Below are 18,643 nucleotides of genomic sequence, written 5' to 3'. Positions count from 1 at the left end.
TCTCAGAAGAAGAAAATCTAGAAGAAAATCTATGCTAGTAGAATGACAATTTAAAACACACCTACAGTGATAGTAGCTTTAGCTACTCGTTGTGTATGAAGGACAAGACATGAGGAAATGTAGGTAGACTGTATTAGAATTAGGGGAAGTTTGATAGGAGGTAATCATCTGCAGTTATTTTATTTGAATTATAATTAAACATCAGTTTGGATCATTTATTTCACTGTTTAAACAGTTTCCATATTAAAATTTCAGGTATCAATTATTTCAAGAACTGTGCGTAAAATACGCGATTACTATATTTTATTTTATACTAATACTAACGTATATTGTGTATGTATAGTAAACTCAATCCGCGTAAGTGAATAACTAGAAATCAAGAATTAATATTGGCATCTTAAGACATATTTAAAAACATGATATTAAGGGTTGCCAGCATCTTTGCTAGTGTTTGCTGCCACCATGTGAATGTCACTGTGTACTGCTCTAATAAGTTCTATTTTAAAAGAAAAATAACAAAAACAATCCATAACTTGTAAATGTAGCAAATAATTTTTTCTTGTTATACAAAATGTTTAAAATAAAAGAATGTTTATATCTATTATATTGGTACCCAACATATCACAATTTCACAATCAGTTGCTACAATATTCAAATTTTAACTCACCTTATTATACTACTTGACACATTATTTCCATAGATTATCAAGAAATCAAACTCTTAAATGTATACTATAAATATTTTATAATAGTAACAGGTATTGCGAAATGGAATGAACATCAGGAAAACACATACGCCAGCTTAAGACCAGAAATGTTGATATCTTGGAATAGTTAATAGTTTCAAAATGTTGACTGTATTTTGGAGTTTAAATACATATGGCTAATAAATAGTTCCTTCAGCTATTTTGCTAATTAGAGGTTGTGTCATGCACAAGATTAGAATCTTTTCCAAATGACTCCAGCATTTAACTTTTACTCAAATGGATCTACAGGGTTTGTAAGTCTAGCACAATAACCACAGACACCAGGAATTTTGAGTACCAGTGATTGCACTATGTAGAAGGAACTCAGCTAATTAATTTGGCCAAATGTCCCATCGTAATAAATCTGAGACTAGTCCTGTAGACACAGCCATAGACTTAGAAAGTTCATTCCAAACTCACATTTATAAACAAATTTTGTCACAAAATTTGCCCTGCTTGCAATGAAACTTGACCTGTTTCTAGAAAGCAATTAAAATGCATTTTGATCTTGACTGTGACCCATGAAGCCAAGTGACATTTAGTTCTCAGAAGAACAAATTAAAACAAATTAAAAAATCCATTTGCTCTTCTCATTACCCTAATTTGACAGTCAGCCAGAGCTCAAGATCATTCATCAAAGTAATAAAAAGAGAAATGAGAATGAAGCCAAAAAAAGAGATGTTCTATTAAATCAAAGAAGTACTTAAAATATATTTATATTCATTAAGTCTTAGAAGTAGTAACAAAAAATGCTTACTGAACATGGCAGGTCACTGTTCTTTGCGCATCCTAGTTTATATCATTTCTTTTGATTTTTAATTAAATACCCTTTTAATTTGCCTTTCCAGAATCAGTTTAATTACTATGGAAATGAACATAACTTAGGAAACCAAGGCAAGGGGAAAAGCACATAACCTCAAGTCAAGGCATCATAAGTAGTTCTTGTGGTCAAATACTGCATAATATGATTCATTATTAGAGTAGTGACTAGTAAACCACCACTGAGATACTTCCCCAGTGAGTGAGATGGCACATATAATCACATAATAATCGGGGGGGCAAAACACATTTGCTGTGGCTTCACTTAGCTGTACCATCATGCCTCCAGTAACCTAACATTAAAAAAAATCACTTTCCACACATTTTTCTATACCAGTATTTTCCAAACAGTATAGAATGCACTGTCATTTATTATAATAGACTGCCTTTAAAATACATATGATATAAAGAAGCAAAAATTTAAATGATTAAAGATAAAAGAATGGTTCAGGCTGAGCTGGTGCTAACTTCCCTACAAAAATCTGCCAATGTTTCTCACTTCTGCTTCCAAATGTGCAATAATTAATGCATACCCATTTCAAAAAGCAATTACAATCTTGTTTTACTTCCAGATTTGTGGCCTGGAAAGAATGGGGTCTTCAAAGTAATTTTTTCCCTTGACTTTCTCTAAGCCTAGAACCTAGACTTCAGCCCAGTCATAGCACTATGTATAACTAAACTGAATTAGAAGAACCCAAGACCCATTTCATAATCTAACACAAACATGCTCACCCCCAAGAAGGCGTATGGAAATCTACTTGGAAGAATTCGGTACTCTAAGCTTTTCATCCAGAAGTATGTCAGTTTTGGAAAAAAGTTAGAATGATAGGACAAAATATCACTGGGCATTTACTTTATTATCACTAACAAGCAATAAATTAGAGATATTAACTGACCTAGTAGGCTTTTTTTGACTGGTTGCAATTCCACTGTGATTAGACTGAGTTGCATATCTGGCTGCCAGACTGTATGAGGAGAAACAGAGAAATTGAATTAAAGAGATTCTTTGAACATGGAAAGAAAGTACAAACTTACAAGAAAACTATGAGTTAATGAAATGCAATTAGAACATGTACAAACATGTATAAAGAATAAATTAGAAAATTATGATAATGTAACACATATACCATGACCTTTGATTATGAACATATTATGAAATAAATAATGCTGTGGACCCCTTAATAAATGTGTCATCAATGAATTTTAAAAACTGGTTCTGTGACAATATTAATATTTTTAAAGTAATATTATTCCATCTTAGAAAAAACTTCAACCTTTGTAAATGACAGTGAAAACGTCAGGAAAGCTAAAGTTTGACTTAACACCATAGCAAGATCTCTTTCTCAAAAAGATTCAAATGGAAAAAAGAGTATGAAATGAGAGTCATTGTTTTCTTTTATAAACTCTTCTAGTCTGCTGTTTTAACCTAAATACTATTTTGAAAGCCAAAAGATTAAAATATCTGGTTTCTGTGTAGTAAGTTATTGTTGATCTCTAGTCCTGGATAGAATATTTTATGGAAGTGATTAATACAAGATGTTTTTCTAGAGAAAGATCTATGCAAAAAATTGAGATTAAAATGGAGTCAAATTCTTCAAAAACGGACTGAACAACTGCTGATGACAATTTCTGGGCATTCTTGAATTACAATTCTTAATGATTTTTTAAATCACAATCTTTGGTCGAAAACACACCAAAAAGCATTATGGAAACCAAGTTTTGAAGAGCAGTGGATACTTTATAAATGAAATGAACATGTGTGCTTTAACTTGAACTGATTTGTGAATTACCTAATGGTTCTGAAATTAGTGTTCTGAAGGCTATAGTAAGACTCAGTGGGCCTAAACATGTTCACACGTGCTGTGATGGTCATGGGTTGATGTGTGAGTGGAGAATCACTCTGCTGGTGAATTGTTATGACTCTACATGAACACATTTGTTGTACATGCACAGTTTCCAAGGCCTCCAAGGAAACAGGAACAACATGGGGTTGTTGGAGTCAGGGTGGAAGGGTCATGTGGAGCCCTGCTGTTAATCCAGTTGCTTTGCTGCTAGGTAGAGGGTATTTAACCAAGGGAAGGATCCCTTAAGATGGTGACATGTTTCCTGAGTAAACTCTTACTCCATGCAGCCAGTCTGTGGTGGGAGTATGCAGGCCTTTGAACTGCCTGGCTAGAGAGGAATAAAGAATTCCTCATATCTAGACAGCTTTTCAGAGCACTTGTTTTTCAAGTGGATATGTGATATATTCTTATTTGCAGAGAGTGCATTCTGTATTCTAACTGTACTGGACACTGAGACAACTGGCTACAACTGGCCAAACTACCTCAGCAACAATAATATCAGAGGACAATTTAAAAGTAAAAACCAAAGCACTCCAATGAAATATTAATTCAAAAATTAAAACTAAAAGTACCCAAAGTGAAAAAAAAAGAATCTTCTGTGAACATGTCAGTCTGCTTTGTCAACCCAAGAATAAGAGAACTACCTACAGGTTCACCATGATGTCTTCTATCCTGTACCCTCCAAATTGAACACAAATATTAGCAGGAGAGATGCCAATAAAACAATGTACTTTCCCTCGGGGAACTAAAGCCACCTCATGGATTTTTTCTTCCACGATTTTAAAGATGTATCATAATTTCTAGTATAGAAGTAGAAAACCAACAACAAAATCTAGAGGTTAATCGACTTGGTCAAAATCAGTCTGATTTTATTGCCCACTTGTGTTTTCTAATTATTATGAGAATACTCTACTAGTTGCCTATATTTTTGTACCAAGCCATCCTACTTTAATTCTTTGAAACTGGGCTTCTGCCCTATACTATCCTTACAAATGTGAAACTGTTATTTGAAGAAGAGTTTGATTCAACTCTCACCATATTCTAATATTTTTGTATTTGACCATATTTTTCTCTCTGCCTTTTTAAATTTCTCTCTTTCACAGACTGTCATACTAATAAACTCACTTGATCTGCCCACCATCATTCTTGTCCATTTTCTCTTTCTTTCACCAGGCCCTCTCCCCTTACCCATCTCTTAAAAGCATGCTTTTTCATATGTCATCTTTCCTCAAACACTTGTATGCATTCTTTCATTTGATTCTTACCTAAGATTTCAGGTGAACTCTACTAGAAACTAGAGTTAATAGCTGCATCATACTCCCAGTCATCAATATCAACTGAATAAAAGACATCCATTTCCATGACCTTCAAAATCAATTACCACATCAAACTCACCATTTTCCTTTTTTTAATCCCCCAAGTTCTAATCAGATCCTTCCTTTCATTTCATGATTTCTGTACACAGGATCACCATTTTCTTTAGGTGTTTGGGCTTGAAACCTCAATTGTCAACTCTTCCCTTTTTCCTTCCTTTTAATTATTGTAGATGTGCAATCAATACCCTGCCACGCTGATTTGACCTCTACAAATTTATCTATGTTCTCCTTCAATTTTCATGTTTACCATCTAACTCAAGCCCCAACACTTCTCACAATGCCTCTAGCTCCCTTTATTTCTCTCTTTTTCTTTCTTTCTCTTTCTTCCTTCCTTCCTTCCTTCCTTCCTTTTTCTTTCTCTCTTTCTCTCTCTCTCTCTTTCTTTCTTTCTTCCTTCCTTTTTTATCTGGCCCTGGCTCTCTATGCAGCAGAAATGAATTTCTTTCCCCACAGTGCTTGTGATACCATGTCCCTAATTTCAGGTTTACAAATGGGCTAGTAACAAAGCAAGTGAGTAGGTACAGCCAAAGCAGTTTATTAGTGAGACAGACACGAGGGACATGTAGACACAGCTCTGAGGCAAGTGGGGGCAGATAAATAGAGTCAGAACACCACTAAACTAAGGATTTGCAGACATCTGGTTAGAAGATTATGTATTCTTTTCCTGAAATGTTGTCAAATGAAAGTCTTTCTAGCTAATGGGTGGCAAAAAGTATCAGAAACAAAAGCATAAAAAAATAAATATTTTGAGACACACTGTGGGTTCTACTAAAGGAAGTATCTTCTCATCTATCCTGTAAAGTAGAATATCAAGGGAAAGCTTTTTATTTCCCCTAACATGGAAGGGAAGAGGAGGAGATTAGAGACAGTCAATTAAAAAAAAGGATGAAACTCATCTGGTGTTCAATACACAGAAGGATCCAAACTGCCAGAACTATCCAATACAGCTTCAGTGCAAACCCCCATGTAGAACTGTAATATCCATTTATTATAAGGAAAGAAAACTTCTCAAAGTAAACCGATCCTGAATTGCAATCAGGATCATAATTGCAATCGTTAACCACCAGAGCCTCACTACTCAAGGTGTTGTCCACAGACGAACAAAATGGCATCACCTGGGCCTTGTTAGAAATACTGATTATTAGGTCTCATCCCACATCTACTGAATCAGAATCTGCATTTTAACAGGATCCCTACGCATAATAAAAGCTGTGTTCTACAGAACATCCACAGATGTCCAAGTTTGGAGGAAAAACACCTGTTTCCAAAGTCAAAGAGCATAATCTAAACATCTCAAGCCATGCCTCATTTTCTATTCTGCTGCTGCTGCTTTAGATAGCGCCGACACCCTCCTTCCTCTAGAAATCCTCAACTCACTTAGCTTTCTTAACACGACAGCTGTCTCTTGAGCTACTCCTCCTCCTTCCAAGACACAGGTCCACTCACCATCACCCCTTCTAAATTTTGTACTATGCCCACGAATATTTTCAAAACCATAATCCTAGGTCTCAGCTGGTATATCCCTCCATTCTTTTTATATCAAATCTGTATTTTATACTCCAATCTCAATTCTAAACTCAGAGCCTCTTTTCTAAGTATCTCATTATCTCCTACATATTCTACCTGGATCTATCAGCTATATTTCTCCCAGATATCCCCCAAATGTTCAAACCTTAACTCATTATTCTTTCAAATCATCTCTCTCTCTTTGACTTTGTTATTTAAATTTAGTGTCACCAACTTTTTATTTTTCCATTGAACAAAGAAGAGTTGTCTTCTTTGACATGACCCACTCCATTTCTACCTCTGTGTCAGTTCTCTCACGGACTCTGATAATGCCCCTCCACTAGTCTCTTTGTTATCATCCCTTTTTTATTGCCAACCAAATCCAATCATTCTTCTCACAGTCAACTAACTTCCCAAGAGAGAATAGATGTCAATCTCTTTCTTTGAAATTGCTGTTGACTCCCCATTGTCTGTAGGATATAGTCCAAGCTCTGTGATCTGGTTTACTGAGTGTTTCCGTGTGTCTCCTCAGACTCTCTTACAGCTTCATCTCCTCTGCACATCCTGCATCCCATGTTCTCCACTGTCATCACACCTCTGCTTCTGGCCTGAGGCCTCTTCTCCCCCGGCTCCATGGCTTTTCTCATGAGGTTTCCTTCATCTGCAACACCATGGCTTCTCTTCCCCACATCATGAAATCTTACTTCTGCTTTAGGATCCTGCTCAAGTGTCACCTCCTTCTTGAGGCATTTCTCAAGCCTTGTAGAGTTAGTTTTGTCCTCCATTAGTCCCCAGGTCCTTATTCATCTCTAAGGATTAGGTTAACATGGAAATTTATCAGGGTAAATGCTTATCTCCTGAACAGATTGCATTGTTCACCAGGACAGGAATTATGGTATGTTCATTTCTTCATTCTCAGTTCCTATCATGGGTTGGTATGTGTTCAGTAATTAACTATTGATTGCTATTAACTGGGTAGTATTATCAAAAAATGATATATCACCATCTTTTAACCAAGGGAAATTTTTTTAAGAATGGAATTATCAGAAGTATATTAAAGGAAGACACTTGTCTTCTTCACTGTGTCCTTATTAAGTGACAGTTTACATTTATTTTCTCATTTATTCCTCACAATAGTCCTGCAAAGGCGATACTCCATTTCTGACTGAAAAATATGAAACCGCCTTTAAACATTAAGTAACTTGTACGAGTTATACATCTTATATATAATAGTACTGAAATTTAAACTTTCTTCTGTTGGATTCTATAAGCTGTGCTATGTTCTACTATACCATATCATTTTCTTGCAAAGTACAACTTGTGATACTTTAATGTTTCTTTTGCTATTAATTCATTGCCTTTTGGATTTGTATCTCCAAGACATTATGATAATAACTTTATATTGCCTTCAGAGTATCATCTCTTCCAGTGTCAAATAAATCTACTTTCAATAGATACTCTTCAGCATTTAGATAGGGAATTTTAAATAATTTCATTCAACAGATGACTTTATGTAGAAATAGGAAATAAACAGTAAAACAAATTTTAAATGGTCTGATGCTTTTAGTGTCCAAGCAATTCTCAAAAATCTTCCAAGTAAACACTATTTTTTAAATGTTTAAGCCACATTTTAGTAAGAGCTAGAAAATTATGGCATACTATTTATAACTTGCCACTCGCATGTTCATTGCACACATGACTAATTAATCAATCACAGAACTTTTTCTGCTGAGTCCTGTGGTAGCCTCAAAATCCTTGGCTAGGATTCCGGCAACCCTTATTAATCAGAACACTTAGAATGAGAGTAAAACTTACTCGATCTCTTCCTTATGCTTTCCTCAAATATTGTTAAGAAGATTTTGAGTGGCTCAGTGCAAGATTTTTGTGGAAGGTTCTATTTCTGTTGTAGTTATTCTACCAGTGGACTTCCATGCAGAAGTAAAAATTATGTAACCTTATTCCTTAGCTTTCATTTTCAAAAATCAAATTGGACCCAGATACAAAGACATGTGCGTCATTAAAAGTCACCAAAACATAATATCTGAGCCTCACACATCTATCATTCTTTACCTCCATTGGCTACTATCAAGGTTCTTTGGAAAAAAAAAAAAAATCTCAGTTGAGACAGTTAATATTTGAATTGCCTTAATTGCTATTTAATTCCCATGATAGTTAAAATATTCTTTTAACAACTACTAATTGCCCAAGTAAAAAGTTGGAGAGCCACAGTAACTTCCTAAGAAATTGAGCCTTTGTCATGACCCCAGCAGAGAATACCAAAAGGTTTAAATTGCAGAATAAATAATAAATTCCCAGATTAATGAGATCATTTTCTTTGATATGTAAAGAAGAAATTGGGGGGACGAAAGAGGTTGGGATATTTAGCAAGCCTGGAACCAGGAGACCACATAGGAAATCACTGCTACAATTCAGGAAAGATTTGACGAGGGCCTGAATGGAGGCAGAGGCACAGGAAATAAGAGTAAATGATTAATGAGAGAAGTTATAATCATGGACACAGGACTTGAAGGGAAAAATCTAAGATGGCTCTGGGGCCTCTGGCTTGGGTTGCGCAGTACAGTTACATGGGAACAGAGGGCAGGAAAAAGAGATTTAACACCCCTGATAGAGTGTAAAATGAGAAAAAAAAATCAAGACTCCACTTTTAAGTTATGTCATTAGTCAAAGGGTGAATAAAGTAACAGGAAATACTAGGAAGATGGATATTCACAGATGAATAAATCCATTTTCACAGCAGAGAAAAAGTAAAGATCACTTTATGGTCATACTATAATAGCTCTTTTTTAAAGCACATAATAGTTTTGGATATTGAATAAATTAATAAATAAGAAATTGACTTCACATCCCTAAGGTATTTAAAGTGGCAGACAGATATAGATATTGAGAAATTTGATTTCGTTTTGTGTTCCACTTATTCTAATAAGCGTATATTGATTGACGTTATCCACCAATTAATAAATCATTAAAAAGGATTTTATTGACCACCAGCATGTACCAGCAATGTGCTAGAACGATTTAATTTGGGAAAATTAGGTTTAAGAATGCAGGGATGACTGTTTCACTCTGAGAAGTATAACCCTTCAGACCATGTATTCCAACTCAAAACCCTTCCTAAAAAATACAATTTGATATTTAATGGAAACTGAACTGACTTCAACCTTGGAAGAAGAAACGAAACAATATCAGGCAAGTGTGCAAAAAGCGGTACATTCAAATATCTATCTTCTGTGAATTATTAAATTGAAATGCCAGTAGTAAAGATCTAATATATTGGTTAGTAGCACAGACTCTAAAGCCTGAATACTCTACCTGAATCCCAGCTCAGCTGTTCTCTGTGCCTGTGTCCTCAGGGGTTAAATAAGGATGACAATATTATCTATCTCAAGGTTCTTATAAGGACTAAACTGTAGATCACTTAGAAGGGTGTCTGGTAGAAATAAGTGCTGGAACAGTTAAAAATAAAATTCAGTGGGATTCAGATGTACATCTGGGAGTCCCTGGGTTTACTAAGCCCCCATGTGAGGCTCTATAAATAGTCTGGTGAATTCATTGAAACGTAACTTCCTATGTTCCTACAACTACCCTGCCCTCCTGTGCTTGGTTGTCTTCTCAACACCACACCACATTCTTTGGCCCCACCTATCACTTACTTACTTACTTACATACATACATTTATTTTTTATTGATTGATTGATTGATTGATTGTGGTACGCGGGCCTCACTGTTGTGGCCTCTCCCATTGCGGAGCACAGGCTCCGGACGCGCAGGCTCAGCGGCCATGGCTCACAGGCCCAGCCGCTCCGCAGCATGTGGGATCTTCCTGGACCGGGACACGAACCCGTGTCCCCTGCATCGGCAGACGGACTCTCAACCACTGTGTCACCAGGGAAGCCCCCACCGATCACTTCTGATGCTACTACATTCTTACTCTAAGACCCACAAGCACGGACATCTCAGGACAGTGCCTGAGCTTTTAACTCTGGCTCTCAATCTCCTGGTTTATAATTACTTTGAGACCCGATTTCGTGCAAGCAAACACAATTGCCTTATTCTCCCTCAAACCTCTCTGGATACTACTCACTCTTCTTGTTTTCTAAACTCAACAATATCAAGCCCTATAGGTCCTAATCTTATAAAGAATCATCAGAAAATTGCCCCAATAGGACATCCAAGAACCACCATTCCCAAAACACCACGCACAGGATGAGCCTTCCAGAACCTACAATTCTCAAAACTGTACATAATCCCCAAAGTATCTCAAATACAGAATTTCATAAATGTTCTGTTTTGTGATAGTCATTAGATGAAAATATAGTTTTGATATGCTTAATGCTATAGTATATTTGCTTTAATATTTCAACCACAGTTTTGTGTTAGATTTGCACTCTAAATGTCATAACTAATTTGAAAGACAGGGGTAAAACGTGTCAGAAATTGAGGCAGTCCTCGATAACAACAACAAAAATAATTTGCCTTTAAGAAGGTAGCAAATAGGCCTCCATAATTCTGAATATATTGCAAAACAACAAAAGGAATTCTCTTGTTTGCTCACTTGACCCATAAATGTTTGTAGTCTCCAGAGTTTTGTTCTGAGCCCTCCTTTTCATCCCTAGCTTTATACTCTCTTCCTGAGTAATCTCTTCCATTTCTATAGTTTCAATCAACAAAACATTGCTAAGCCGATGTTCCCAGGTCCATATATCTGGCCCTGACCACTCTTCTGGGCTCCAGAGCCTCATATTAGATATCACCATCTAGAAGTCCCACTGAAATGTCAAATCCATGAAGGCCAAAGCTGAACTTCCTCTCTTCATCTCCTTCTCATCTATTTCCACCACAGCATTACTATTTTTTTCCCTTGTTGAAATACATCACCACCAGTGAGTCAACAAAACTAGAAATGTGATGATTTCTTTGGCCCTTACCTCCAAACAGTCCCCAAATCCATCTTCCTCAGTCCCACCCTCATGCCTATTAACATTAAATTGTTCAAACTCTTGTCTCTATAGCTATAATGTATGACAAACCTGGACCCTCTCACATTTCTCCCCAAAGCACATTTTTCTCCACCCTGTCACCAAGGTCATGTTCCTAAGTTATAAGCAGCCTCATTTTCCTTCTGCTAAGAAAATTCCTGAAGCAACTTCCTTTACCTTCAAGAAAGAACTCCCAGCTCCTAGAAGGAGCATCCAGAGCCCCCATGAATTGGCCTCTGCCTACTTTTCTAGCCTCCCTCTCATCATGCCCTGTGGCAATTTAAACCCAGAGCTACAGTCAATCATTAGATGCTCCTGTCATTAAAAGGTGAGATCTCTATCCCACCCACCCTCCCTCTGAAGCTGGGTGGAATTGTCAGTCCTTCATCTGTTGGGTCACAATACAGTTGGGTCACAGTACAATGTCCCTGAGACAGCCATGCTGGTGAGGCCATATGTAGTCACTGTTCCAGACACGTGAGTGACGAAGTCACCTCAAAAGTGGATTCTCCAGCCACAGGTGTTTTGCCTCGGGGCAGCCTGTGACACTCCAGCCATTCCACCCTTCCCTGTGAAGGTTCCAGAAATAGTGGAGTAGAGACGAGCCATTCCTGATGTGCCCTGTCTGACTCCTAAGCTCACAAAATCCATGAGGATGATAAAATCGTTATTGTTTTGTGCCAATATATTTTAAACAGCAAGAGATACCCAGAACGCATTTCCACTTTCACTTTCTGCGCAGCCCAAAAGTGGCAGTTTCCTGAAAGTGAAATGGCATTTTCCTCATCAGTGCCTTTGTATGGGCTTTTGTACTCTGTTAGAGTAGTTAGCACACCTCACTGAACCACCTGTTTAAACATCTAGGTCCTCTATTAGATGATGGGTGAAATAAAAGGTCAAAGCATCACCAGATCTCAGCTGCACATCTGGCGTGATTCCTGGCACATAGTGGGGGCTGAATCTTTATTTGTTGCAAGGTCACATCTGAACTTTCAAACCACCAGTAAGAAAGAACCCTGTGCTCTAAGGTAATATATGAAAGATCACTAGAACAATATTGTTTTTCATTAAGCCACGTGGTATTCATGGACTACGCACAGTGACTGGTTCATCAAAACATAAAAATAAGCACAAAACAGTAATTTTTAAAATGGATGTATTTAATATAAATATGATAATACACTATGTTTATCAGAGCAATTTTTCATATTACGTAGGTTTTTATAACTCCTCATCTATATTAAGAGATTTTACAGAAAATTGTTTTAGAATCAACCATCTTTCCTCCCTTCAGTCTACTTGACTTCAGCCTTGGAGTCACACAAACAGGAGTGGAAATCCCTATACAGAATCCCTCTACAGTCACACCTTTAGTACTCTTGATTCCTAAAGAAAGAGAAAAAATGCTTAACCATAAAATCACATTTGTTCTACTAACAGCACTATTCCCAAGGAACCAAGGAGGAATACAAAGAAGCAAATTACACAATATGAGGTAAGAAATTTCTTGGGCATAAATTTTCGTGGAAGTTTTTTAACCTCCCAATTTTACTTTTCTTTTGTAAGATGGTATCATGTGAAGAAGACAGGAATTATTTCCTTTCAAATTTACTAAAAATGGCTTGAGAGAAAATTAGGGATAAATTACCCAAGGTGTATTATAATGAAGCACATTGGAAGAAAGTCTTAAACTAAGGATTTTATATAAAATAACAAACATTGAAGATAGAACACATTCACTAAAATTTTTAAGGCTGAGATAGATTGAAATACATTTCCTTATATATCCTATGATTGCTAAAAATGAAACCGTATCTTCAGAATTAATATTTAAAGAATTCTTTAAACCAAATTCTTCCTTTAGTATATACAGTTTCCCTTCTGTAGGGTCCTTGTACAATGTTATAAAATGATAACTGACAAGCTAATAGCTCTAAAAAAGAGGAAAGTGTTCGGCCACTTCTGCAAAATATCTTTCGTACCTTAAAACCATATACGCTCCTTCAAAAATATTTAAGACATTTTGTAACAACTATACTCACATCAGAGTATGTGATAAAAATGTTGTCCCTATACATAAATTTTGCTGAGACATCACTAAAAACAGTTATTGCCTAATCCATAAATGAGTCAGAAGCTTAGCCTTCATCCACATGTGTTTCTTTTTAGCAGCTGTGTGGCTGAAATATCATCCTGATTACATGTGAGACAGGTTACTGTGATAACTTATCCCATTAGTGAAAGATGGCATGTAAATCTATTATAACCTCTGTCTTATCTTAAATTTCAACTGACAGTTAATAAGGCCACCTGCATGGTCTGCTTTTGAGGAATCTCAAAACAGTAACTAAAGAGGGAGATGCCTGGCTAGGATATTACTGCATCAAAGTCTCATGCTCTTTTAGGAATGGAGAACTTCAAGATAAAGAACTCAGGAAATCAGGCTCACATTGCTCTCACACTGTTACCATAAATTAGATTTTCACACTGCTTTTACTTACATGTAGCTCAAAACACTACGCTGCTGCATGGATCTTTTCCATTTACAGCTTTCAGTGTGGAGTAAAATTATATCTCAATGCATTCAGTGTTCCATTCTAAAAGCCCAATTTAATGCAACCACCTTAAAAAAACTGGACCCTGAATACCGCTAGACGAAAACTATTTTTTTAATTTAACTTTTATTTTATATTGGGATATAATTGACTTCAATGTTGTGTTAGTTTCAGGTGTACAGCAAAGTGATTTAGATATACATATATATATCCATTCTCTCTCAGATTATTTTCCCATATAGGTTATTACTATTTTTTAAGCTAAAAATGTAAACAAACTTTGGCAAAGACTACCCTGATGAGTGAAAAAATATGGATTATTTAATACTTCTGAAGATTTAAAAAGTAAGGGGACACGGGTTCAAGCCCCGGTCCGGGAAGATCCCACATGCCGTGAGCAACTAAGCGCGTGCACCACAACTACTGAGCCTGTGCTCTAGAGCCCGCGAGCCACAACTACGGAGCCCGTGTGCCCCAACTACTGAAGCCTGGGCACCTAGAGCCCGTGCTCCGCAACAAGAGAAGCCACCGCATTGAGAAGCCCACGCACCACAACGAAGAGTAGCTCCCACTCGCCGCAACTAGAGAAAGCCCGTGTGCAGCAGCAGTGAAGACCCAATGTGGCCAAAAATAAAATAAATAAATAAAAGTATTGTAGGAAGCACAGACTATGTTAAACTATTTCCTAGTACCCATGTTCATGAAAATGAACTTAATTATTATGCTTATAAAATAATTATATAAATGTCTGAAGATCTAGAAGAAAGTATTTTAGAGAGTCCTTATAATTGGGCTCCTCTCAATTTACTGCAAAGCAAATGTAATCATTAATACAGTCAGTTTCATATCATTTAGGGATAACTGGGGTCTCAAAACATCTCCGATGGTGGAATCTGGTCTAGAGTCTGCCCCCACTTGTGAGGAGAGAAAGCTGGTTTTATTTACACATCTTTGGAGACTGAGAAGTCAATTAGAAGGGGGTGGGTGCTATGAGTGGTCAGCAGCAGAAGCACAGGAAATGGGAGTGTGAAAAGGCAAATGTTGACAGTGCGCTTCGTAATGAAGAAGGACTTTTAACCAATGGCAAGACTATCTCAGCTGCAGAAACATGCAAGTCCCCCAAATTCAATTCTATGCTCACCCAGTCATCCCCTGATTACAATTTGTCTTTCTCTGTAGACCTGGTGACAGGAAAACATTCAATGGTCATACTGACACAATTATTATGGTTTTTGTGACAGATGCATTTTTCCATTGTAAGACAATAAGTTGAACCTTTGAGACAGATTTTAGTGGAAAACAGATTAATACATAATAATTTCATATGGTATAAAATTGCAGATATAATAATCAACTCTACATTATCAGTGCTCTATTTGAGAAGAGAGTGCCCCAGAAATAGTAAAGATCAAATAGAACCAAACAATGTCTAGTGTTTGGGAGACAATGTTCATGCAATATATAAACAGGATATCAAAATGTCCTGGAGTAAAATGTTAAAGAAATAAATCACAAATTAGCTATTCTGAGTAACGGCTCTGTGATGATACATGGATCATATATTTGGTAATTACAAGAGAAAATTATGAAACATTGGCTTACCATTGTTTTTATCGAGGCATTTATGTCAGAGAGCACAAGTCAAATTCTCTAAATTAGGAGTGAGTCTAATACTTTATAATATATATTATATTCTCACCATTCCCTTGGAAAGATGGAGTATAACTGTGATGTTTGCATTTTCTACCTGGAGAAATCAATCTCAGTTAATTGATTTTTACTTAGTTAAAGAAAAAAAAAGTTATCAGAATGAAGAATGGTTCTGTCAATGAATGTGATGCCATTAACATGTTGATAAACAATATTAAGGTTTAAGTTCACAACATCAAAGGATAACATGATAGATAAAAGGGGCCATCAATGACCAAGAGACTTCAGCAGCTTTTGGAGAACTGAAAATAAATGAAGTATTTTTGATGTGGAACACATAGCCTCCATGTGTTCTCCATCAAAATGAACACAGAAGCCTCATCCTACTATACGCATGGAGGGAGGATTCAGTCTGTAAGAACGAGGGAGGCTGGACTAGGAAATTTCAGATAAGATGAAGGGAATATAAAACGGGGGAGATTAATCGAACATCCATGTCAATTACTATTGATGACCACTCCATGGCCAGACACAAACAAACCAATTAACCATCCAAACAAACAAGAAGCGATTTTAACTATAATAACTGAATAATCAAAGAAAAAAAATGCCAGCGAAGAGGGGTCTCTCAACATACCTGGACTGACATCCCTCTAGAGCATCATTAAAGGAGCTATGGCCTATTCTTTTTTTTCAAACCGAAGTGTATTGCTCAGCCATTAAAAAGAATAAAATAGTGCCATGTGCAGCAACACGGATGGACCTGGAGATTATCACACTAAGTGAAGTAAATCACACAGGGAAAGACAAATGTCATATGATATCACTTATATGTAGAATCTGAAAAAATTGATACAAATGAACTTATTTACAAAATAGAAACAGACTCACAGACTTGGAGAACAAACTTCCCCCAGGGGGTAAGGGTGGGAGGGGGAGGATTGATTGGGAGTTTGGGATTGACATGTACACACTGCTATATTTATTTAAAACAGATAACCAATAAATTAGAATTACTTTCTAAAACAAATAAATAAATAAATAAATTGAAGTGTGTAGTTGATACACAATAAGTTTCAAGTGTACAACACAGTGATTCATAATTTTTAAAGGTTATATTCCAATTATAGTTATTATAAAATACTGGCTGTAGTCCCTGTGTTGTACAATATATCCTTTTAGCTTATTTATTTTATACATGGTAGCTTGTACCTCTTAATCCCCTACCCTTATCTTGCCCCTTCCCCCTTCACTCTGCCCACTGGTAGCCACTGGTTTGTTCTCTGCATTTGTGGATCTGTTTCTTGTTCTTTATATTCACTAGTTTGTTTTGTTTTTTTTAGATTCCACATGTAAGTGATATTATGCAGTATTTGTGTTTCTCTGCCTTACTTACTTCACTTAGCATAATACCCTCCAAGTCCATGCATGTTGTTGGAAATGGCATTACTTCATTCTTTTTTATGGCTGAGTAATATTCCACTGTGTGTGTGTGTGTGTGTGTGTGTGTGTGTGTGTGTGTGTGTATACACATATATACACACACAATATCTTCTTTACCCTTTCATCTGTTGATGGACACTTAGGTTACCTCCATATCTTGGCAATTATAAACAATGCTGCTATGAACACTGGGGTGCATGTATCTTTTCGAGTAAGTGTTTGGGGTTTTTTTTGGATAGATACCCAGGAATGGAATTGCTGGTTCTATGACCCTTTTTGCTCAGTATCATCTGAATGAGGACATTCCCAGAAGCCTGTTGAAATGTGCAGAAATATGGCTCCTACACATCTTATTTCTCCTTTTCTGATTTATGCCTCTCTACCATCAGCTGTCCAATTACTAGTACATATTTAAATTTTTAATTGTTTGTCTATCACTAAATGTAAGCTTCAAAAGAGCAAGGATTCTTCGATTTCTTTTGTCCTCTGTTGTATCTCCAACGCTTAGAAGAGTGCCTGGAACACACTAAGTGCTTAATAAACATTTGTTGAATATATTAATGGGGGATGGGAGAGATGGGAGAGTGTGTACATCAAAAGATAATGATCAAATTAATGAATAAAAATTAGTGGTAGTAGTATTTTATTTAGCTATAAGGGAATACTTACTAAAGGAAATACCTAAAATAATTAATGGGGTTACCTCTCTGTAGCTAGACCAGGCTTGGGAAGGTCTGAGCATTGGGCCGTCATTTTTAAATCATAAGGATATTATTACTTTGAATTACATTTATGTATTTAATAGAAGTTAGAAGTGTAATGGACAGAATTGATCAGAGAAAGTGAGAGAGGAAGGAACAGTGATGAAGTTGACTTGAGGTTTTTAATGTGGGTCAATATATTTCATTATTATGTGATATGAACTAGAAGTGGGAGGAGGAAAGATGAAAGTGGCTGGTTTGAGTGCCTGTTACATGCTAAGGGCTGTGCTAAGGAGGAAATTTAAACACAAATTATGTCAGGTGGTCTTCTCAATACCCCTTTGAGAAGGTTACCACTATTCTAATATGAGGTAAGAAACCTTGTATTTGAGCAGGTTAAAATTACTTGCCTCATGCCACATCACTGGGAATTGGTTGGCAGAATTGAAAACCATGTTTGCCTGAGTCTAAAATAACCAACACTATACAGATGCTGCTTCATCATAACAACAGAACCATGAGTGGTTGTCCAGCTTTAAAAATAATGGACTAGAAGCACAGAACATAAGCAGTGTGTGTATGTGTTTGTGTACATACTCTTAGTATTACACCCTCTCTTGGTTTCCTCGATCAGTCAATTAAAGAATAATTTCTTTCCCTTCAATTATTTCTCTCTAGAAATAAAAAATTCTGTTATTTAAAAGGAGATTCATAAATGTCGTTTTTGTTTGTTTCATTTTCTTTAAAGTTTAATTGATTCACTGTCTTTTATGAAGAGCACACTATAGGCCACAACACAGAGCTCAATTAAGCAACTAATTGAAGCCAGGTTCATGAGGGCTTAAATTACCAGAGCCTTCCTGTCATCTTAAATTAAACTTCCTTATATACTTCTCAAGATTTATAACCCCAGGCTGAAAAGCTGTAAACCATCCCAGTTTCAGAGTGAATCTCCCAGAAGGAAATGATGTTTCCTGGAAAAGAGGAAGGCAAATGTCCTCCATGGA

The 18,643-nt window shown here is 36.4% G+C and overlaps 1 protein-coding gene across 3 annotated transcripts in view; it reads right to left on the bottom strand.

Moving 5' to 3' along the window:
- The window catches only part of NAV3 (neuron navigator 3), a gene marked incomplete at its 3' end in the record, with an annotated part of 362,964 nt that overhangs the window by 194,187 nt on the left and 150,134 nt on the right, over positions 1 to 18,643 (bottom strand). For all 3 annotated transcript variants that reach the window (XM_082850415.1, XM_082850416.1, XM_082850417.1), the window contains exon 6: positions 2,461 to 2,529. In XM_082850415.1, coding sequence (XP_082706541.1) covers positions 2,461 to 2,529 — 69 coding nt within the window. The remainder of the gene's footprint in view (positions 1 to 2,460; positions 2,530 to 18,643) is intronic.

Source organism: Leucopleurus acutus (assembly GCF_964270905.1).
Source record: "Leucopleurus acutus genome assembly, chromosome: 11".
Lineage (NCBI taxonomy): Eukaryota > Metazoa > Chordata > Mammalia > Artiodactyla > Delphinidae > Leucopleurus > Leucopleurus acutus.
The sequence above is the reverse complement of the archived record's forward strand: the minus strand, read 5'-3'. Positions and strand labels throughout refer to the sequence as shown.